The following is a 22,469-nucleotide window of genomic DNA, read 5'->3' as shown; positions in this document are numbered from 1 at the left end:
GCTCGCAGCTGCGGGGGCGGGGCGAGGCGCGGGCGGGGGGCGCGAGCCTGGAGCGTCCGGGCGCGCGGCCTGGGGGTGGGGGTGGGGGTTGGGGCGGGACGACGAGCGCGCGCGCCCGGGTTCTACGTGGGCATAGGGGTGGTACGGGGGGCGACGCAGGGGCGCGCGCTCCCTGGCTTGCCCCGCGGCCGCCAGCTCCCCGGGCGGGCCGGGATGGCGCCTCCTCCGCCTTCCCCCCAGCTGCTTCTCCTGGCAACCCTTGCGGGGCTCCTAGGTCCTAGTAAGGTAAGGCGACGCGCTCCCGAGCAGGCTTCGGCCTGAGATCTCAAAGCGCTTTGCCGAAAGTTCGTCCTGGAAGGAGGGGCGCGTGGAGGGGACTAGGAGTAACCCCCTCCACCCCCGGCGGGCTGGGCCTGGGAGGGGAGGGCAGGGCCCACGCCAAGCCCAGTGCCCCAGCTCTTCTGGGCCTTGGACCCACAGGTGGTGGCCGAGCCGGAGGAGGAAGTGGGAGCCCGTTGTCCCGAGGGCCTGTGGCCTCTGCCGCCACAGGTAGGAGCCTGGTGGTGGGGTGGGAGAGAGGGGTGTGGAGGAGCATCCCGGCCCCGCTCTGGCCCGGCTGCGCCCTCCACAGTCATCCTCTGAGGACCTCTGCCGATTCCTCTGGCCGTCAGTTGCCAATGTCTCCCTCCCAGCCGGTGGTATGGGGCCTGCTGTCCCTTTCCCTCCCCCGCACGGAGTCCTCCAGCTGTTCTAAGTCCTCCCCTCCCCCCCCCCCCGCACAGGTGTCACCGAGAGTGACTTACGAGAGGAGGAGCCGATGGCAGGTATGTACAGGCGGGAGCCCTCCTTGGTGGGAGACCGTGAGCTCCTTGCAGGCTTGCAACGCGTTTTAGGCTTTCCAGCTCCATTCCCCACCGAGACCGTGTTCTCAGGCTTTGGACAGGGAACCGTGGGCCCCTGCCCTGCCAGTGCTGTGTCAGGAATGCTGTAGAGTAGCTAGCTAGCTGTCTGCCCCGCGGCAGGAGGCTGCAAGGGGAACTCTGACTAAAAAGAAACGACCCATGCCCCCACTCTTCTGTGTGACTGTGGGAACTCTCCTGACTTCTCTGGGCCCATTTTCTTTCTTTTTAAAGATTTTATTTGACAGAGGTTATAAGTAGGCAGAGAGAGGCAGGCAGAGGAGGGAGAAGCAGGCTCCCCACTGAGCGGAGCCCCCCCCCCAGGGGGTGCTTGATCCCAGCACTCTGAGGTCATGACCTGAGCAGATGGCAGAGGCTTAACCCACCGAGCCACTCAGGTGCCTTTGGGACCCAGTTTTCTTAAGAGGGGATGTGAGTAATGTCCCTACTCCCGAGGCCTAAAATGAATTGTGTGTGATGGTACTTGGGGGCAGTAGGAAGCTGTATGAGATAGTGTGTTCCCCGGGGTTACCAGGCACCAAAACCTGGGTTCACCTTGCATGGCCACCTCTGTTTTCGTTGACAGTGGTCAGATAGCTTCCCTGACCCTTTGGTTTTTCCTTTTGAAACATTTTTTTTTTTTTTTTTTTAAATATTTAGTTGACAGCGAGAGGGAACGCAAAGAGGGGGAGTGGGAGAGACAGAAGCAGGCCTTCCACCAAGCAAGAAGCCTGATAACGGGGCTTGATCCCAGAATCCTGGGATCATGACCTGAGCTAAAGGCAGACACTTAATGACTGAGCCACTCAGGTGCCCCACATCTCTTTTTTTGAAACTTGTAAGAGCTCCAGGCCAAGAAACCTCATGCCACCTACCTGATTCCTTCCCTCATACATCCTTTCATTAAATCATTCCTCTATTCAGAAACTTCAATGGCTTTTTTTTTTTTCTGACGCCTCTCACCAGTTGCCACTCCCAGCTTTTCGGGCCCAGCCTAAATAAGCCTCATCTGACATCCCCAGATCTTTGGTTCCCTCTCCATTTGTGTTGGTTTGCTCACACTTGAGTTCCAGCCTCATTCCCACTGCTCTACCTTTGCTGCTGCTTGTTCTCCACACCAGCCTCTCCTCACCTGAAGTTGAAGTGGGTAGTGCCCAGCCCTCCTGCCATCCATCCCATCCACCTCCAAAGCCCAGTGCAAGAGTCAGCTTTCTCGAGAACATGCCCGATCACGCCAGCTCTTATTCTCCTTCTCCAAATTCATGTAATGCATACAACTTAGCTCTTATAAGTGAGCCACTACTCTCTTTTTGAGTTTTAGTTTGCTCTTTGATTTGCACTGGTTCTGTTGCCCTGAGTTTCCTTTATGTTCCCCGCAGAGTCCAGGAGTTGTCTTTTGGCATCTCCTATAACATCTGGCACAGTGCTGAGCGTCAGGCCAGCTCAAAGAATAATTAATAGTAGTTGAAGTGTTTCTGTTGTGGGATCGTGCACCTGTTGCCTGAGTGCCCTGCATTTGGATGTGTGGGGGAAAGATTAAATATATGGATAGAATCAATAAATAGGACACCTGGTCTCCATATGGGGGATGCTTCTAGTCTAGACCAGGGACCTGTGGAGCCATTGTTGCAGGCGCAGAGGAATAACAGCTGAATGATGGGGCCTGACAGCATTAACCAGGCTTGCTGTCAGCAAAGCTGTGAGCTTCAAGGGGTGGCACCTGATGGGGAGGAGGGGTGAGAGGCCGGAGGGAATGCTTGCCAGCACCCAGGGCTCTTTGTCCTTTCCTGAACCCTGCATGTGGGTCATCTGGCCACCCCCAGGATCCCTTTAAGCTGGCCCCCAGGATGGGAAACCTTGGGATTCTGAGTGCCCTGGGCCTGGCGTGGTGTCTCTATGCTTTTTTCTCTAGGCAGAGGATGTCCGCTTCTTCTACCACCCCTGCGCACACCCTTGGCTGAAGCTCCAGCTTGCCCTCCTGGCCCACGTTTGTGTGGCCCAGCCCTCACTGGCCGCTGACCCTAGCCTTACTCAGGAGCGGGTAAGTGGTTATGAAAGGGGGTTGTCTGGCTCTGGCAGAGGCGGTAGCCCCATGTGCAGGGGAAGGAAAATGCAGAGACTTCCTCCTGCTTGCTCCTCACCTTCATCCAAGCTGTGCTTTCCTAGCCCCTGGTGTTGGCAGCATGGGGTGTGGTGCTGGAGATGGCGTGGATAGAGCCGGCCCGGGCTGCCCACTTGCTGAAGAGGAGGTGGCGGCGGAGGCAGAGGAAGAAGGCATGGCTCTGCTCTGATGAGCTTTCTGGGTCCTTGGTGCCAAGGCCAGGTAGAGGGAGGCTGTGCTGGAGAGGGTGTGTGCAGGTGAGGGGTGCTGGGCTTGGTTGGTGGTGGGGTCCTTGGGTTACCTGGCAGAGTAAAAGGTGACTGCTATCTCTGTCCCCAGGCTCCAGCTTTGGCCTTTACTCTGTGGAGCTGGCAGCCCCCTGGTGCAGAGGAGGCAACTGGAGGGCCCAGACACCTGTCTCCTGGTGGTGCCAAGAGGCGGGGGCTGCGGGCTGCCCTTGGTCTCCGGCCCAGCCCCTCAGGCCCGAGGTTCTCCTCCACTTCCCCGCAGAGCCAGGGGCCCCGGCAGCCAATGTTGGCTGCAGGGGCTGCCGGGGGTGAGGCGCCATCTGTGCCCACTCCCCCGGTGCTGTCTGAGGGGCTTGGACGCAATGCCAGCTCCGGGCTAGAGGCTCCAGTGCCCAAAGGGCAGAGCAGCTCAGGGAGCTGCACGTGTCCAGGGGAGGCTTCCCCAGCCCCTCGGGCAGCGGTGCCTCCACGGGTGGCCCGGGGCCCCACCCCGCGCACGGAGGAGGCCGCTTGGGCTGCCATGGCCCTGACTTTCCTGTTGGTGCTGCTCACTCTGGCCACGCTCTGCACTCGGTTGCATCGAAACTTCCGACGCGGGGATAGCATCTACTGGGAGCCCACGGCAGACAGCCAGGACACGGTAGCTGGTGAGCACTCACCCTCCTTGCCTGCCCAGGTCACCCCTGGCCCTGCTGCGGTGCTCTGACCAGTCCCCACCCTACCCGTAGCTGTGCTCAAGAGGAGGCTGCTCATGCCCCCGCGCCGGGTCAAGCGCTCCCGCCGGAGACCCCTGCTCCCACCCACACCGGACAGCGGCCCAGATGGGGACAGCTCCGACTGACCTGCCACCGTGGCAGGTTTGCTTTGTCACCCGGGAGGCCGCGACCTCTGCCACGTGGACCCTGCGCAGGGTCGCCCCCTGGTGGCCAGATGGAGCAGACCCGCCTCAGCACTGCGAAGGGGCTCGTCCCTGTGGTGTGTTCTGCTCTTCCGGTGAGGAAAGGGGCCCTTTCCGCCTCCCTTGCCTGTGTTTCTAATTAAATTATTTTGGTAGAATCTGGGATTGAACTTGTGCGTCAGCCACACAGACACTTCCAACCCAGGACACCAGCCAAGGCCATTCAGGTTTTGTTTGAAGTGGGCGTTTACAACAGCAAGTTAGGCACCCCTTCCCCATACCTGGCCTTAGCAGTAGTTTTAGGAGCTGATAGAGCCCTACTTGCTGCCATGGTGGGGAGTTGGGAAACCATAGTTAGGGAAACCTTATTTCCCAGCTCCTTTTCTAGAACACAAAAGCTGTCATTCTGAGTTTCAGGGCTGGAGTAGCAGGAATCTTCATTTGCTTCATGTTCTCAACAGGTTGGTCTTTCTCCCTCACATCTGCCACCTCCTCAGTCCCCGACCCCCACCATTCTCTAGCGTCAGCAACAGCACATGGTCACTTATTTATTTTTGATACAAATGTACATGACACACGTCTTGACAGTCAGCCCACCCACCACCACACAGGTAGAGCCTGGCCCCTGGGACAGAGGCAGGACAGGGAAGAGAGCCGGTAGGCACTGCCATCTGCCTCTCCAGCCTTCCCAGGCCGCAGCCCAGATTCCAGATACCCAGATACCGCAGGGTAGGTGCTGGCCTCTCAGAGGTTATAGGTAGGGGGCTCTCAGCTGAGTCAGGGACCCCGGGGAGCCAGCCCCAGGCTCAGATGCTCAGTTCTCTGCCCCAGCCAGCACATCCCCCTCCACAAGGGAGGTGGAGGCGAGATGCAGGGAAGTGGTTTTTGTTAAGTTCATAGAGAAAGGGATATGAATCAGGGAGATAGATGAGGGGAGGCAATGGGTTGGACCCCAGCTGGTTACCAGCAGTCCCTGGCCCCAAGAATGGGGAAGATGGGCTGACCCCTGACACTGGTCCTGCTGCTCTGGTCCCCTCACCCTTCACAGAACTCCAGATGGGCCAGGCCTCCGGAACGGCACTGCCGCCCCGCACACACACACAGGCACGCAGGGACACTCAGTTACCACAATGTTAAAATTAAGGAGTGGAAGAGAAGAAAGAAAAAAAGTTTCCAGTGTTTGCTGCTAGGGACCCTGGGAACACAGGCTGGGGCCTGTGCTCTGGACAGGGGCCGTTTGGCATTAAAGGAGAGCAGCAGGGGGGCTGGTGGCTACAGGGCAGGGACATCCAGAGATTATGTACAAAGGAGAGGATGCCCCTGCTCAGCCCCCGGTAGGGCTGAACTGGCTCATGGGGTGGGGTACCTGGAGGGGGAATGGCCTCACTTGGAGTGTCCCCACCCTACCCTTGGCTGAGGGTGCCCCAAGGGTTAGGGGCTGGGAGTGATGCCTTACAGGCCCCTGCACGCTGGGGGAGGGGGAAGAGGGGAATGCTATGTACAGGGGGAGGTGCATGGAATGTGGGGGACAGAAGCTCCTGCCACCCCACCTCCCCATCCTTGGGGGCTTGAGGGGGGCGGGCACCAGGGCGCCTGGCTGCCAGGGGAGAGTGGCAGCACTAAGGGCACTTGCGCCAGCGGCTCTGTTGGGGTGGGGGTTAGTGTCTGGAGTGGCCCAGCTCCCATGGCCAGTGAGGTCCCAGGGTGCAGGTGAGGGTGCAGGGAGAGTGGTCACTGCTTCTTTTCTCGGGTGGTGATGGTGACCAGCTGCTTGGCAGCCTTGGCAATGTCGTAGGCGCACTGGATCACCTGCTGAGTCAGCAGCTGGAAGTCCACAGGGGCGCCCGGCTCCGGGGGCACGGTCTTCCGGCATTCGCTCTGAAGCCGGTAGGCGCTGGCATTGAGCAGCCGCAGCGAGCTACGCACAGGCTCCAGGGCTGGCCTCTGGAGGAGAGGAGGGAGCTGGGCCTTGGACTTCAAACCATGAGCCATGAACACGGCCCAGTGTGTCCTCCTTTGTACCCAGGTAGGGCTCCCATTCCCTGCACCTGTCCCACCCGGAGACCCTTCAATCCTGTTCCTCTTTCCAGCCCCTGTACCTTTGGGAAGAGAGAGGCCATCTCGGTCACAGCCAAATGGATCTTCTCTGAGCAGGGCACAAAGCTTTGGGGGGAGGGGAGGGTAAAAATTAGGGTTCGCAGGGACCATGGAACACCGGCGGGCCCCCCTCCCCTCCCCTCCCCTCCGCAACACCCAGGGGCCCCTAGAAGCCTCACGTCCCACCCCCATACCTGTCGTGCTTGAATTCTTGGGCAGCCCGTAACAATTCCTGAATGTTCTTGGTGACCTGTTCCGTCTTTAGGATGACATCCTCTGTGCTGGGAAGCCCAGGGTCAAGGTCTCCATCCAGGCTTTCCAACTCTGGGTGGAAGTCCTCTTCCTTGCCCAGCTCAAGAAACCTCTTCCCTTCCATTCTGAGGCCAGGGTGAGAGAGAGACATGCCAGTGGTAAGGCTGCCTGCTGGCACCCTCACAGACATGCCAGGGCCCGCTCAGCCTTCTTCCCGGAGTGCCTCACCCAAGCAGTGGGTCCCCACTTTGCGTGTTCTCATAGTCGCTGTCGGCACCGCTGCCGTGGCGGGAAAGCTTGCTCTGGAGGATCGGGGAAGGGGCAGTAGATGACGTACACATTCACAGACCCACACAGCACATCGCTTTCCACGTGCACACCTTACTCGGCCTGTCCCTTGCAACGGGGATGGGCACGTTACCGTGTGACGGCTTCCTTCCTGGGAGCAGGACAGGAGCGGGGAGGAGGGAGTGAAGGGCACGGCGGAGGCCGACACCCCCTTCCGGATCTGAAACCCAGGAGGGCTGGAGTCAGTTTTTCCTCCCTGCTCCCCCTACCCCGCCTTCCAGCTTCCTAGCATCGCGGGTCCTCCCCGTGCCCAGCCATCGTCAATGCAAAGGCCACACCTACTGGGGCTCAGAACCCATTTGCTGACATGGACCCTTGTGTCCCAGGCCCTGCTTACCCGGTAAAGGCCAGCAGGGACGTGTACTGAATAGATGGCGTCGTCCTCCAGCTCCTGGGAGATGGCACAGGAGGCATCACCGAGGGTCCCATGGCAGCTCCCGCCCTGTCTCCCCTAGTCCTTGACACCCACGGGCAACTCACAGTGCTGTGGAAAGGCTGGAGCCGGGTGGTGAGCTCATCCCCAGGTGGGCCCCCAAAGGGCTTCAGGGCGGAGCCTGGTTCATACATGGAGAAGGCCTGGCGGTCCCTGCGGTGGGCACTCCCGCCAGGCCCCATCGATGTGTGTTCTGCCCGCTCGCTGGGCAGCGGGGCTGTGGGCACCGGCCCCGGCGGCTGCCGGATCTGCAAGTTCTCTGACTGCAGCTTGTGGATCTGAGAGGCACAGGGTGTCAGAACCTCCAGGGGCTCCAGGCAGCACCCCCACCTCCGGGAGCAGGGGATCCTCCAAGCAGGACGCTGGGAGCCCCCCCCTCCCACCAGCGCTGCCGTCCCTACCTCCCTCTGCAGCCTCCGGAGCTCATCGCTCAGACTGCTGTTGACCTTCATGAGCTGTTGCACCTTCGCCTCGGAGGTGGCCAGAGCCTTCTTCAGCTCCAGATACTCCTGCAGGGTCACGGCCCCGTCAGAGAGGTCTGAGGAGTCCATGCTCTGCAGAGTGAGACAGAGGCTCATCAGCCCTCAGGGCAGGGAGTAAATGCCCACAGAAGGCTCTTCTCAAGGCCGTAACCAGCCCACTTGTCCCCAAAGCCCCAGGCTCTAAGGGGACAGAGCTGGGCCTTGGTGGAGGCCCAGGGTGGGGCAGTGCTCAGACCCGGGCACGGTTGTTCCTAGTGGCACCAGCGCTGCGCAGGGGTTCCTGGTCCGTGTCCTCATCCGAGGCCACACTGTCGTAGTCGTGCTGGTCGTCGAGGTCACTCTGGCTCCTTGCAGAGAGCTCGAGGTTGTCTGAGGACACAGTTCCATCACTCAGGATCCAGCCACACAACCCTTCCACCATGCCACCCCAAAAGGGAGCCACAAAAAAGAATATTCTAGAAAAGTGCCCACTACCCGCCGCCCTATCCACGCCCTTCCCACCTGTGGGGCTGCTCAAGCTCTTGCCCTGCTGTCTCCGCTTGGCCTCGCTGAGAATGTCTATGATCAGGGTGGCAAACTCTCGGGCATTAAAGCGGGCCAACTTCTGCCGCCCCTACAAGCCAGAAAGAACCCAGCTGGCAAGACGGGCCCCCTTCTAGGTGACAGGGCAGGGGGAACCAAGCTGCAAGGGAGTCCCCTTTTACCTGGCTCATGGCCAGGGCAGGGGGTCAGGGATAACACGGATTCTGGGTGATTCTTGGGGAACTCCTGCGGCTGGGATCCTGCCCCCACCCCCTGGAAGCTGCTCAGCAAGTGGCTCAAAAACCAAGCCTGATTTCCATTTCCGAAGCCCAGCACCGGCAGAGCCCTGAGGGAGGCCTAGGCCGGGGGAGGAGAGCAGGCCCAGGCTGCGGCCCAGGTGGCAGCCACTGAGCAAGGGCAGGGCCCATAGAGCTGGCAACCCCCGGAGGGGAGGAGACGGCCCCAGGCCCCCCACCCAGCCCCCTCACCTGATTCCGTGTGGCTGAGTATTCGGGGTTCACGGGCAGGAAGGGCACGGCACTGCGCTCCGTCACCAGGGTGCTGTGGTTCTGGGTGGCCAGCCACACTGCGGGGGAGGGGCAGGGAGCACGTCAGCCGGAGTGTTCATGCGGCCAGGCCCACGGGGCAGGGGCAGAGGTGAGGAAGTGCTGAACACAGCCTTCCTTGCCCTTCCCCAAGCCCACCAAGTGCTGGTGTGCAAAACAGGGGTGGTCTTCAGAAAGACCATGCACACCATGGAAGCAGGGTCTAGTCAGGGCAAGGCTGGGCGAGGCCAGTGAGGCCGATGAAGAGCAGAACAAGGCGACTCCTTCTTGCCAGGCCCAGCCCAGAGTTTGGGCTGGAATCTGGCTGTGGCCCGGAAGGAGTGGTGTAGGGGGGGCGGAGTGGGACTGGGGAGTGAGCCAAAGTGGGAGGCAGCCAGAGCCGAGATGAGCCCCAGTCCAGAGGTGGGTGGAGAAACAGGCCGCTGGGCCAGCCAGCAGGGGCGGCTCTGTGGAGCTGCTGAGCGAACCAACCCCAAGCAGCCCCTCACAGACCCCAGTAAAGGACCAGAGAACCACAAGAGGGCCTAGCCCTTCCCCAGCAGGTGGGCAGGTACCCTCATCTAGTCTACCCATGCATGACCTCCGATGCCCTCTGGGCTCACCGGCATCATTTTCTCTTCTATCCACCTCGTCGTACACGTCCATGGCAAGTTCCTCAAAAAGCCGGTTGCTGAGCTAGAGACAAAGAGGGAGACAGAGGCTTTGTCAGATCAGTTAGTCCCCAGTACTGACAAGGCCAGCTCAAGCAAGAGGTCTTAAGATGTGGGGAATGGCTTGTGTTCCATGTGCTGCCCAATCCCTGTAGTCTCAGAACTGGAAACTGGGGCAGGGGTCTCTCTGTCACATTCCACAGTGGAAGAGGACAGGAGGGAGACCAGATCAGTCAGTGCTTTTGGAGGTCAAAGGTGAAGCCAGGGCCCTGGAGCCTGCAGAGGGCAGAGCCAGGGTCGAAGACAAAAGCCAGGGAGGTAGGGGAAAGGGAGCCAGGAAGGCTAGAGTGAGGGGCAGGCATGAGACTTGGAAAAGGATTAGAGGAAGGAGGGGGAGTGATGGAGGGGTGGAGGGTCAGAGATGCGGACAGCTCCTAGTGTTAGAGCCCGTCTGTCCAAGGGGACTCACCGCCTGCAGCTTCTTCTTGGCGGCTTTGGCCAACTCGGACAGGTCTAGGCTGTGGATAGAGGGAGATGGGAACAGGCAGACATGAGAGGTGGCCAGGCCCCTGCCAGTGACTCCAGAACATGCAGGGACCCCGGGAAGACAACATCCCAGATGCCGTACACCAAACACCGCCCCCAGCCCAACCTCCAGAGCCTGCCCCCATGGCAGGCACCATATACCTCTGAGACATGCACTTTTGCCGAGATCTAAGTCCAGAGAGAGGCAGCAGAGGAAAGAACAGGACAGAGGCAGCAATTACCCGGGAGCAGGGCGACAGGCGCACACCCATGGACACCATGCACACCACGGAACTCGTCTCCCCTCCCCCAAATCTGCTCCTGCACCCGCCTGCTCTCTCCCTCCATGCCCCACTCACCCCACACCAGCGTCTGCTCCTGGTGGTAGCGGGCACTGGGGATCCCCTCACCCTCAAGCCCCAGGGCAGCTGTCCCCGGGTTCCCCATCAGTCCCTCATCCTTGGGCCTTTGAATCAGTTTCTTCACCCATCTTCCCACTTCTAAGCTCGCCCCCACAATCCCTGTTTCCAGCCAGCAGCCAGGGGATCGGACCACTCTACCCCCGGCCTTAAAACAACTCAATGACCAAAGATACATACGGCATACTTCAGCCGTATTAAAAAATACGCTCCGTGCTTAGCATGCATCATTTCACCCAATCCTCTCAACAGCCCCAAAAAGGTAGGTGCTGCTGACCTCCTCTCCAGGGGGTAACGAAGACTCAGAGAGGGTTCAGTAGCCTGTCTGAAGTCAAACACCCAACACATGGCAAAGCTGACTCCACACACTGTCTCCTCTTGCTGGGGCTCACGGGATGGGCTGTTCTCTCGTCTGTTTCTATTCCGGTCCCGCTCCTGGGATTCCCTGCTCCTCGCATGGTGCTCCGGCTGCCCTGACTGCCCGAGGTACCCAGCACGACTTTGCTACTTTATACCATCTCTGCCTTTACTTCTCTCGATGCCCACTCCCCACCCCCAACTAGAGCTGTCTGACTAGGCAGCTTCTCTCTAGACTGTAAGCTCCCTAAAGGCAGAGATCTTGTCTGAGTCACCTGTGTCTCAGGGCCAAGAAAAGCGGCCGGCACCAGGAAGGTGTTCTGGCATCACTTCCCTGAGTACACGCCCAGATGTGTTCGTAACACATACACCAGAAGCATTCAGGTACACACACAGCGCAGAATAAAACCAGAGAAGAAGGAGGAAGTCTCGGTGTCTCATAACAGAGAAGGTCTGGGTTCATGGATCCAAGGTGCCTAGGCCTGACCATCCCTGTTTGCTCAAGCTAGCCACTGGAGAGGGAGGGGAGCCTCCTCTCTCTGAGATCCAGGCCTGCCGGCAAAGCTTGGCAAGACTTGGCCAGCAGAGGTGGCCAGCAGGTGGCGCGAGCAACCATCTTGTGAGCCAAGGGAGTGTCCCCCACAGCCTAGGCGCCAGAGGCTTTGCTGATCACAGACAGAAACACCTCAGTGGTGCTGTACCCTGCCCCCAGCCTCACTCAATTTCTGAGCACGCCACAGAGACCTGGTCAATAGTCCCAAAGTGAGTCAAATCCCTGAAGCCCATATCTTTTTACTTTTCTAATGATTCTCTAGTGGGGTGAGTGCCACTGGAAGCAGAAGGCAGCAATCTACCACTCCCAGGGTGGGCACTGCTGGTACTCAAGCCTGTGCGGGAGAGCCGTGGGGCTCAGGTTGTACTGGTCACGTGCCAAGCTGGCATTTGTCACCTGCCTTGGGGCCCAGCATCGGGGAATGAAGACTGGACAGAAATGCTTCTACTGCCAGGCCCCTGATGATGGGGGACCCTAAAGCCTGGGGAGAGGGAGGAGTGGAGGCACTGAGGCCCAGACACCCAAAGGATACCCGACAGCCTCTAGAAAGGGGCATCAGGTGGGCACTCACCTGTCAGCCATCTGTGGGATGATGTAATGCCCATTTTTGTGATCTGAACAAAAATAAAAATGCCAAGTCACTGGTGCGGGGTGGCCTTCGCAGCTGGGAGCCCACTTCATTGCCATGATCGGGGCGTGGCACCCAGAAGTGTCAGGGGACAGGGAGGGCGGGCCACCCCCAAGCACCCTGGGAGCGGACTGAAGTTAGGCCCACCCCCACTCCCCATCCCAGCTTGCAGGAGCCCAGAGCCTACATCAATTTCACAGGAGCCAGTTGCCTAGCAACACTGTTCCCCAGCCGGCTTTGTCACCATGGCACCTGCTGCTGGGGTGTGTCTGGGTCCCACCTGCCTGGCCCAGCCAGACCTGCCCAGAGCTCTGCTCACCCGGCTTGCGTCCACAGAGATAGAAGGCCAACCGGTCAGTGAGCTCATACTGGCACTCGACTAGCCTTTCCGCCAGCTCATGGTGCCCCGCCTGCCTGTGGGGAGGGGGCATGCCTCAGCCCTGCAGCGGCCGTCCACCACACCCACCCAGCCCAGCCTCACCCACCACCTGGCCCTCACCTGGCATAGTCAATGGGTGTGCGGCCATTGACATCGGGGGAGCCAGGATCAGCCCCATACACTACAAGCAGCTCAGCCTGCAGGGTCTGGCCCGCCTTGGCAGCCACGTGCAGAGGTGTGGTGCCCTTCTCTGGATGGAAGAAGTTGGCCTGGGCGCCCAGGGACAGCAGGCGCAGACACGTCTCCAAGTTGCCTGTCCGCACACTCGAGTGCAGTTGCTGCAAAAGGAGCAGAGTGTGCAGCAGACGTGTGCGTGGGGCCCCTCCCCTCCTCTAGCCACACCACAAAAGGCAGCTGCTGGGCCTCCCACCGGCTCCCGGGGTCCCAGCTGGAGTTGGGCTGTGAGGGAGGACAGAGGTCGGCCCGGCTGTCAGTCACATCCACCTGTGCCGTGAGCACTACTTGACACAGATGGTGTCTGTCAGGGAAATGCTGGGATTTGTTTCCCGTTTTACAGACAAGCAAACTGAGGCTCGGAGCAGCTAAGAAACGGCCCCAAGTTCTCCCAGCTTTTGGATGGCAGCTGGTGGGGTTTGAGCCCTGGGGTGTCCATGGAGGAGCTGAGGGGCTCGGCTGCATATGCCGCCTGACCATGCAGTCTCATCTCCCTGCTGCACCCATTCTTCTTGCCTGACCCCAATGCCTCTGGGGCCTCAGGTTCGGTGGTGACAAAGGAGCAGACCCTCAGGGTGTCGCAGGTGTCAAGAGAGGAGGCCCGCCCATTCCCTGGGGCCCCTCCAACCTTGCTGAGGTCTTTGGCAGTGACCCCGTCGTCGTCCCGGCAGGGAAGCTTGTGCACGAACGCCAGCATCTGGTACTTGGCCCTGATGAACTCTGACTTGATGGGGCTGGGCGGGGACACGGGGCGCATCGGGGAGAGCGGGAGAGGCTAGTCACCCGGCCACCCCTTGAATCCACGTCCCAGGCCGCGCGGCCCCTGCCACCAGCCCTCCAGCCCAACTCACTGGACTTTGTCCTGGGGGTTGGCTTTGCGCCTGCCGCTCTGCACTTGCGCGGGATCCAGCAGGGAGTGCTCCCAGATAGAGTTGGCCCCGTTGCTGGCGAGCGTGTGCACCATCTGCAGGGAAGAGGCGCCAAGTGCGGGTGCCCGCTGTGCGCCAGCTACTGGAGGGGGGGGCACTGCCACGCGCTGGCCACAGCCGGCATGGCTGGAGACAGGACTGAGGAGGCCTCCTGTGTGTCTGCTGCCAGCACCCCACCACCCCACCTGGTCGGGCCGCCTGAGCACGTGGGTCCCGTGTAGCACTTCAGGTCTCCCAGCAAGCGTGCCACGGCTCAGAGAGGTTAAGTGACCTGCTTGGTGCTACATGGTCAAGCTAAGATGTGGCAGGGCTGGGGAGAGGGCCCCGGCCTGGGAGACCCCAGTCTTAGCACCTGTGTCTGCCAGGCCACAAGAACAGGCTGGGTTCTGCCCTCTGGGAGCTGCTGGATCCAGGGTGGTGTGCGTGGGGGCGCGTGCGCCCGCCGGGGGACTAGCTGGACGGCCACGTACCTGCAGCAGTGTGGGAGGCCAGGCGCTGTGGCGCAGGTGCTTGACGACGGAGATGTGGCGGCCCAGGCTCCGGTGCACGCTGCAGCACTCGTCGCACACCAGCACGCCCCTGCTGATGGAGGCCCAGCCAGGGTCTGCGGGGTGGGAGCTGGGTCAGCCAAGCCCAGATCAGGGCCAGTGTCTCCTGTGCCCCTGCTTTGGGCTCACGCCAGGCTGACGTAGTCCCTCACTCAGCTTCCCAAAGCCCAGGGAGCAGAGGACCATCGGGACACACAAGTTACCTACCGATGAGGAAGCCTAGCTAGGTGTAGGAGGGATTTCCCCTAAGGTGCACAGCAGGTGACTGACAGCTGTGCCTGGGCCTGTCTGGGGGGAGGGGGTCCCCAGGGCTGACTCAATGGGCATGGCTTCCTGCCCTGCAGCCTTTCCCAGGGAACAAGACAGCTGGCCCAGACCTCCCTCACAGGGGACCTGCCAGACAGCCCTAGGCATTCCTCCTGGGTCTGGGCAGGTCCCCATCCCTCCTGCACCCAGGCTTCTGTGGGACCCACAGGCTCCCTGACCTGACCCATCCCACCGTTCTACGGGCTCCTGCTTCCACCCTCTTCTTAGCTAGGAAGAGGCCTCTTCATGCTGAGCCTTCTGCTATCATCACTGATGGGCTGAGCGGGAGTCCCTCTTAAATAGGGCCGGAGAGGGTAAAGGAACTAATGCTAGATACCCACCGCGTACAAGCTAGACTTGTATGCACACTGTCTCTCACCACTGTCAGGCAAGGCAGGAAATGCTATCCTTGCTTTCCCAATTAGAAACAGCGGCTCAGAGAGGTTAGAGCGCTTGCTCAAGGTCACACAGCTAATGAGTGGAATTGCTGGGACGCGGACCCAGGCTCTGAGATGCCAGACACTGGGCCATGTTCACAACCAGTGCTCTTCTTTTGCTCTTGCCCCGAAGGCGGAAGCCCAAAGTGGGCAAGGGCCCTGGAAGCCACTCTCCACTCCATGGGGAGAAGGAAACTTTGGAGACAAGAAGGAGGGGCCAGGAGAGGATGGGAGCTCCTGGGGTCCTTTTCAAGGGCAGGGGAGATGCCACCCATCCTGGGCCCCTTGGGAAAGGGGGAGGAGACAGCTGTATACAGCTCAGGCTGTGGAAAGGTCATGGGGGAGAAAGCAGCCATTGTGTGCCTCAAGAGAGCGGGGGCAGGGAGCCTCTTTCCCAGGACACTGTGCTCTGCCCAGGCCCCCCGCCCCAATCTCAGGAAGCCCTGTTTTTTGGAGGGGGGGGTGGAGTGAGGGACTGGCTCTCTGCATGCCTGGCAGTGCTCAGGGAGTCCAGAGGTGGGTGTGGGCCCCCCAGGGGAGGGTCAGACTTGGGGTAATGAGAAGCTCTCCAACCAGAAGGCAATTCTCAGACCCTTCCCTTCAAGAACTTCCATAGAAGTTCCCAAGAGAATCGTAAGGAGACTGAATCAGGGAGCAGCCTGAGTTCTGCCTACATCAAGTATCCCCCCCCATGGGGACAGGGAAGAAACAAGAAGTGAAAGAGGGGGTTCAGCTATTTGGGTCTGGGCTTCTTTAAGTGTCCCACAAAAATACAGGGCAACAAGGTGCCTGCCATATACTTTTCTGGGAGTTGATCCCAGGGACCCATTGCCTGTGCCAACAGGGGGAGCCCTAGGACACTCTGTTGGCTTTACCCAAACAGGGAGGGACCCCAGTGAGGCACATGGAAAACTCCCTCCCCCTACTCCCAAGCACCACTGGGTGAGGGGTCTGCAGGCCAGCCACCTCCGGCAGCTCAAGCAGGAAGCTGGAAATGACGCAGCCTAAATTCCTCTTGTTGAAATGGTGGGGTTTCCTGTAAGTGGGGAGCCGCCCAGGCCAGGATCATAAATGGGCCGCCCTAAGGCCTCCACCCCAGGCCCCCGGTCTGCCCGGAGAAGCCAAGCCCGAGAGGACTGCACAGATCTCCAGAGCCAGGCCAGACATGGTGAGCCTCTGAATACGGCAGTGACCAAGAGATTCGGATTTGGGGAACTGGGTCCCAGGCTCTGTTGGGCACTCACCCAGCCTGAAGGAGGGGTCCTACCTCTCCTCCACAGTGACCTGAAATAGGAAGGTTGAGCTGGGGACACCTTCCTGGCAGGGGGAACACTGGGGCCAGCTCAGTTCTTCATTACACAGATGAAAAGCACACCCTAACCCTACTACTGACTTCTTAAATGCCCAAGTGGCTTTGGGCCTACTCAAGCTGGAGCCGCTAAACCTCACTTAGGCCAGTTCCTCAGGCCAGAAGGGTTTCTGTAAGTCAAATGACTACTGTGGTTTAAGGTTAAGGGACCCTTGCCCCCAAGAGGCCCCTTAGGTCAAACTTGGGGTAGAAAGGACAGGGACATAAGGTGTTTTGTTTTTAGTAGGCTCCATGCCCACCAGCCCAATATGGGGCTTGAACTCTCGACATCAAGAGTCAAACGCTCTACTGACTGAGCTAGCCAAGGGCCCCCAGGGAACATCCGGTTTAGGAGACAGTGGTAACCTCCTCAGCATCCTGCCAACCTTCTCCCAGGACTTCTGCCTCAGGACAGGGCGTCTGGAATATATGGGCAAGCAGTAGGAGGGGTCCTAGGAGGGATCCTGGGATGACATTAACCACGAAGGCCTCTGCTAAGGTGAACTCAAGTCACCACCCAAAGCCATGACCGGCCTCTAGGGGCAGCAGGTCTGCTATAAAGGCCTGGGTCTCCTGAGCAGAGCCTCCCTAAACAAGAAGGAGAAGCCCACCATCTTGAAAGCAGGCAAGAGTAATCCATGGGGATAAAGGTCAGGATGGCGGTTACCTCTGGGGGGCAGTGTTGACTGGGAGGGGGCAGAAGAAAGGCCCAGAGAGGGACAAGAATGCTCTACCTCTTGACTGGAGTGGTAGTCACATGGGTTAGCGGCTTAAACCGTAAGGTGCAGGAATTCGGCTGTACATAACTTCAATCTCAATAAAAGTGAAGAAAGCCCCCATTCACTCCCACCCTGCAATCCATATGAGCCTGTGGGTTTCCAAATGTCCCTAGCCAGTAGCATCCTTGCTCACCCAAGAGCCTGTAGGACAGGCACCCCAAGGTCTTCACTCTTCTGACCTGGGCTGCCAAGGTGGGAGAGTTAAGATGGAGACCCTGGGATGAGGAACAGGTCTGTGGGCTAGGCCAGGACCATGTGGCAGAGGGAGTGGAGGGGAAGGAAGCAGGGAGAACGCATTCTCCAGAGTTTCTGGACTCCTGCCCCTCCCTTGGACTCCCAGGACAGGCAGGTACACACGTGGCACCTGGCGAGGGGGCACCAGCAGCCGCCTTACAAAATACACCTGTCACCTGTATGCCTGGGCCTGGAAACAGAGGGAGGACATCTGCGGTCACCTTTCACCCCTACAGCCTCCCCACATTAACCAGCCACAAAAAGGTTGCAGCCCCACTCCTAGGGCTCGAAGTCCTTTCACAGCAAGAGAAGCCCATGACTGGGTAAGAGACAGAGGCCAGTGGGGTCCCAACTATTGACTACTCTCAAGCCCCGTACCTGGGCTGCTCCAGTTCCCACACGGAGAGCGCCACTCCTCGCATCAGACAGTGGGGGAATGGGGTAGCCCCAAGTGGCCAGCTGGGGTCCTGACAAGCAACCAAACACTCAGGGAGTGCCTGGTATATCATGTGCCAGACACCATGCAAGGCGCCGAGGTAGGGTGAGGGTCAAGACTTTATCAGTACCCTGCCTACTTCACTGTCCCCACCACCTGCCTCTCCTGGAGCTATGTCCTGGATCAGGGGGCCCTAACCCTTATCCTAACTTGTACCTGGCGCACCCATGCCCCTGTGCGACAGTGACTGCAGACCAGAATCAAACAGTCCAAGACATCCCATAGCATACCACTCCTCTCTGAACCCATTTGGCATCCAGAGACTTCAATCAAACGTGGTGGAGAAAGAACAGCTGCCTTGCTGATTCTGCCCTATGTTCCTTTAGCTGAGTATCAAAAGCACAGACTTGAAGATGGGATGGTCTTCAAAAACCATTCTACTCCAACTTCTTTGCCTCACAATTGAGGAAACTGAGGCCCAGAGTGAGGAAAGTCTTGCCATGGGTCACAGTGAGGACCTAGGATGAGTGTCTGCTAAACACCTTCCTCCCAGGCCTTCTGGATCTTCCACCCTCACCCCCATGCTATGCCCAGCCCCCAGAGGTATGGAACAGCCTGGGACAGGCAGAGAGGGCCTGCAGCTGGGGGAAGGGGATCACAGTCTTCGGCTCATTAGGGTAAGGATCCATCAGCCCCGGTAGCTTCTTCATGGCCCTCCAGATCGTGACATGTGCTGAGAGGAGTCCCGGGTCACAGCCACCCAGAGTACTCTGCCTCTGCCAGGCATCCACAATATTACCCAATATTCCTCATGCTAGAATACCAGAGCATCTATGGTTCTCAACCTGTTGGGGTGTTGGGCCTGTCCAAAGGGTGGCTGGAAGTTAGACCCCATGGAACTTCCCACTCTCACACTTAATTGTGCTCTTAGTCCCCCTGGAGTTCACAGACACCCTGAGCCTGCCCAGAGGTCTCCCAGGAAGATAGCTCCTTTTCTAAAAAAAAGGATGGACAAGAGCCAGAGCTTCCTTCCCCAGGCCAGCTGCTGAGCCCCATCACTGGCAGTGTCCTCCCACAACAGCAGGTAGCAGCAGCCTCTCAGGTCACTGCTCCTCTCTTCCTCAGCAGCTCAGGGGGCTTTCACATCAGCCTGGACCTGACCGTGCTGGGAAGAAGGGAAACACCACAGTAAATACAGCCAGGAAGCCAGCCCCGTCCTGGGAATCCAGACAACCCAGGGGTACTGCTTCCTGCCCATTTCTGGCCAGAGGGGGCCACAGGGACAGGAGGGGTCAGTGTCCAAGCTGGGACAATGCTCAGCCCACCTCCCAAAGCAGGCCTTCACAGGGCAAGGGACAGCTGAGTCTAGTTGCTCACAGTCACCAGGCAGCCTGGGGATGCCTCCGAGGGAGATGCCCAGGCTGTACTGGCCCTCAACACCAGGCCCTGCAAGGAGCCCCGGCCTTGGTAACCAGGGGCAGGGAGTCCTCAAAGCAGCTACCCCTCGTCTGCTCACGAGGAAACACTATCCAGGCCCCTCCTGGCCCATCTGCCCAGCAGTCTTGCCCCTTGACCTCCGCCACCTCAGCGGGCGCGCAGACCATGCGAGCAGCAGGTGCAAGACGCGGGGGTGGCACTGAGATGACACAAAACCACACTCGCCCCCACCTCCTAAACCTTGCTGGCCTCCGCCACAGCCCTCCTGCCACCCCAGGCTGGCGCTTCCGTCGGGATACAGAGACAGAAGGGGGGGCAGCTAGCTGCCTGCCTCCCTCAGACTGAGGGGTGGGAGGTGGCGCCGGGAATGTCCTTCCTCGCTCGTCCACGGACGCAAGGGAACCGAGGCCCCCCAGCCGGCCCTCCCGCCAAGGACACGGCTCCGCAGTGGCCCGGGCGGGGGCCCAGGCCGGAGGCCGCAGCCCCCCGGCCCCGCCCCGCCCTCCGGCCCCGCACGGCGCTCCCGCCAGGCCCCGGCGCCCGCCGGGCGGCCTCGCCGCACGGTCCCGCCCCCGGCCCGGCCCCGCTTACCCGGGGCGCTGCAGTCCGCACACACCTCCGCCCGCGGCCCCTTCCGGGACATCCTCAGCGGCGACGCGGCCGCAGCCCTCTGGGCCAGCGTGGGGGGCGCGGGCGGCGGGCCTGGGCGGCGGCGGCCCCTGCTGCCCGGCCCAGCTCCGGCAAGGCCCCGGCTAGGCTCCGCGCGCCCGGCCAACCGTCTGCCCCCGAGGCTGGCCCGGAACCCGCCGTGCCCGCCTGCCCGCTCGCCCTCCGGCGCCCTCCGCCCCGCGCCGCCCCGCGCCGCCCCGCGCCGCCCTGCCGCCGCTCGCCGCTCGCTCTCTCCGCCCCCTGCGCGGCTCCGGGCCGCTCCTGCAGGAAGCCGCGCAGGCCCAGCCCACCGGGGGAGGGGCGGCCCGCACACCCGCCCCGCCGCCCGGCCCTGCGGGCCGCGCCTCCCAGAGAAAGGAAGCCGGCAGCGCGGGCGGGAGGGGGCGGGGGCGCTTAAAGGGGCAGCGGCCGCAGCTAGGCAGACCCGAGAGGGCGGTGTCGTCTGGGGCCTTGGGCTCGGCTCCCGCGCTCCTCGGCCTTGCGGCAGTGTGAGTTACCCTCACAGCCACATCCCCTTCGCTTTCCAGGTGGAGGGCGGTCCGGTGGCTCAAGCCCGGGGACAGTGACCCTTGGGGAACAGGGAAGAGAGTAAGGGGCTGGAGGCCCAGGCCCCCTTCCTCATCAAAGGGCTATGGTTTGGGGTACCCGCCTATGTCTGGCTGAGGTGAGGTGTACGACCTGGTCCCCCGTGTATCCACATCTAAGTGTCCAGGTGTGCGTGTGGTCACGCCCTTGCTGATTACGCACAACGCCAACAATATGGACGCCCAGGTGTTCCCTTGCCTCCCAGCTAAAAATACATCTCTACCTCATCCATACTTCCATCCCAAGAGAAAAGAATCTGGGTAGTTTTTAAAGACCTCCCGAGGAGTGACCACTGTGCCTGTGTGCCGTAATAACCACTCTGGATTCGCCTTGTCTTCTACAGTGTTTCTGGGCCACCGCAGCTTTATGTGTCCAAGGCGTGTGCACACAACATACAGGGATCTTTTCTTACGGTGGCCTTTCTTCCTAGACTTCACACGGAGACGGCGTAGGTGGGGGGACAGGAAGCGGAGGCGCAGGCCGCACGTGGGTGCACCCCTGCACTGAGCATGCTCCCCCATACACGTGTGCCCCGCGTGTACCCAGCCCCCATCCCTGCAGCAGCAAAATGCCAGAGCACTTGGCTTGTGGGGAGAGGGCAGGGGTGGCCCAAACCAGGCCTGGAGGTCCAGCGACCTGAATGAAGCTGAAGCGAAGGTTCCCTGAGGGGCAGGGAGACCTCAGTAACAAGTGGGGATGGGGGTGGGGTGTAGATCGGAGGGGAGTCCTTGGGCAGGGGTTTGGGAATTGGTCGGCTTTATCCCAGCGGTACCAGAGCAGCAGTGACTTGTGGGTGGGCCGACTGCTTCCCTGGGGGAGACAAGTAATGCTCATGAGTCACACCACCCGAAATACAAGCAAAGCTGCCTCCATCGCCTTTAGCTGCAGCCCAGATTGACAAGTTTGTTTGAAATCTCGATCCACGGGGTATATTTATAATCGCACCTTTAAGAAAAATCTTTTTGCAGGCCTCCCCTCCCCCCACAGCCAGCCGCTCAGCTGGCGGGGCTTCAGCGAGCAAAGATACCTCGCGGTGGGGGTGGGGGGCGCCGGCGGCGGGGGCGGGGAGCACCACCTGCCGCACCAAGGAGTCAGTCTGTGGGCTTGGTGGCCCTGGGCTGGGCGACGAAAAGGAGCGGCCACCGGCGCACGTGCCACGAGCGGTGGCCGCCCGTTCACCCCCGATCTCCCAGCTATGGAATTTCATTTATTAAATGTCGAGGCGGCCACTGGCAGCTCCATCGCTTGGCTGTCTTTGTTTCTCTGCTGTGTGGGCGCGTCTCGAGCACGTGGCAGCTGGAGCGCGCAAACCGGAGGAAAAGCGACCTTGGTTTGGTATAGGGCCGCCTGGCAAAGAGGCCAGGCTGCTAAGGGCCTAAGTCCCCCAGTCCAGGCTGAGCTACTCCTCTCCCAGAGCCCCAACACTTTCCAGGGGAAAGGATGATTCCCCCTGCTGTCCCCTCCCGCCCGCCAGCTCCACCTCCCGGCCGGCCCGGGGACTACCTGGGAGTGACCCAGGCAAAGAGCCACACTCTCCAAACTTTATTCCGGAAGCCCCCACCCAGCCCCGCCGCTGAGGAGCTTCTGGGCCTGGGTCTGGGGATAAAAGAGCTGCAGGATTTCTCTTTGGAGACGTCGCCACCTCAGGAAGCAGGACAGTAAAAGAGAAATCTCAGACAAGGTTCTACAATTTAATGAGGAAATGTACAGGCATTCTCCCAGCCACTCGTAGCCGTCCCTCCCCCCTCTAGCCCCCTCCCCAACTCCGGCTGCAGCCACAAGACTCTGCTGACCCCTCGTGGTAGAGGTGGGCAGCGGTCCCGAGTTGCCGGAGGCGCCAGCTGGCTCCTCCCCGGCTGGAAAAAGGGGCGAGGCAGTCCACTCCTCCCTGCCTTTCCCGCCTGGGCCTGGTACCGCAGGGTGTGGAGGAGGAAGGAGAGAAGACCACACAAAGAAACCTGAGAGAGGCGCAGAGAGTTTGCAAGCTTTTGCTAGCACCTCCCACGCAAACACTTCTTGGATTGTTCTAAGTAGGGCTGGTATGGAATCCTTAATTCCTGTCCTGTTCTAAGGTGGACGAGAAGGCACTGTGCCCGGTCCGGCCACCTGTCTCAGTCAGCCCGCTTGCGGGCGGGGTGCGCCATTTCCCAGGGCAGTTACTATCCTTAGT

At 60.4% G+C, this 22,469-nt stretch overlaps 3 protein-coding genes across 5 annotated transcripts in view; 1 reads left to right on the top strand and 2 right to left on the bottom strand.

The window, feature by feature from the left end:
• ALDOC (aldolase, fructose-bisphosphate C) overlaps positions 1–22,469 on the bottom strand; it is a 1,020,901-nt gene that overhangs the window by 893,422 nt on the left and 105,010 nt on the right. The gene's annotated exons all lie outside the window — the stretch shown is intronic.
• Positions 49–4,304, top strand: TP53I13 (tumor protein p53 inducible protein 13). Of its 2 annotated transcripts, none has more exons than XM_082707089.1 (7): positions 49–285; positions 481–549; positions 783–824; positions 2,812–2,940; positions 3,066–3,257; positions 3,340–3,895; positions 3,977–4,304. In XM_082707089.1, exons 1-7 carry the CDS (start codon positions 214–216, stop codon positions 4,087–4,089), a joined length of 1,173 nt encoding a protein of 390 aa, XP_082563215.1. In that variant the 5' UTR covers positions 49–213; the 3' UTR covers positions 4,090–4,304. The 2 variants fall into 2 exon arrangements, with proteins under 2 accessions (XP_082563215.1, XP_082563216.1); XM_082707090.1 differs by having other exon boundaries at positions 67–285; positions 3,066–3,173.
• On the bottom strand, positions 4,682–19,928 carry GIT1 (GIT ArfGAP 1). 2 transcript variants are annotated; one of them, XM_082707078.1, is made up of 21 exons: positions 19,637–19,928; positions 13,991–14,124; positions 13,443–13,555; positions 13,220–13,325; positions 12,478–12,695; positions 12,298–12,392; positions 11,922–11,964; positions 10,184–10,210; positions 9,966–10,014; positions 9,449–9,521; positions 8,769–8,866; positions 8,260–8,371; positions 7,994–8,127; positions 7,678–7,830; positions 7,324–7,554; positions 7,181–7,234; positions 6,917–7,003; positions 6,724–6,797; positions 6,438–6,620; positions 6,246–6,309; positions 4,682–6,090 (listed from the first exon to the last, which is right to left on the bottom strand). In XM_082707078.1, the coding sequence occupies exons 1-21, from the start codon at positions 19,686–19,688 to the stop codon at positions 5,878–5,880; spliced, it is 2,313 nt and encodes a 770-aa protein (XP_082563204.1). In that variant the 5' UTR covers positions 19,689–19,928; the 3' UTR covers positions 4,682–5,877. The 2 variants fall into 2 exon arrangements, with proteins under 2 accessions (XP_082563204.1, XP_082563205.1); XM_082707079.1 differs by lacking the exon at positions 10,184–10,210 and having other exon boundaries at positions 19,637–19,927.

The sequence above is a fragment of the Mustela nivalis genome (genome assembly GCF_964662115.1).
Source record: "Mustela nivalis genome assembly, chromosome: 17".
Taxonomy (NCBI): Eukaryota; Metazoa; Chordata; class Mammalia; order Carnivora; family Mustelidae; genus Mustela; species Mustela nivalis.
The sequence above is the reverse complement of the archived record's forward strand: the minus strand, read 5'-3'. Positions and strand labels throughout refer to the sequence as shown.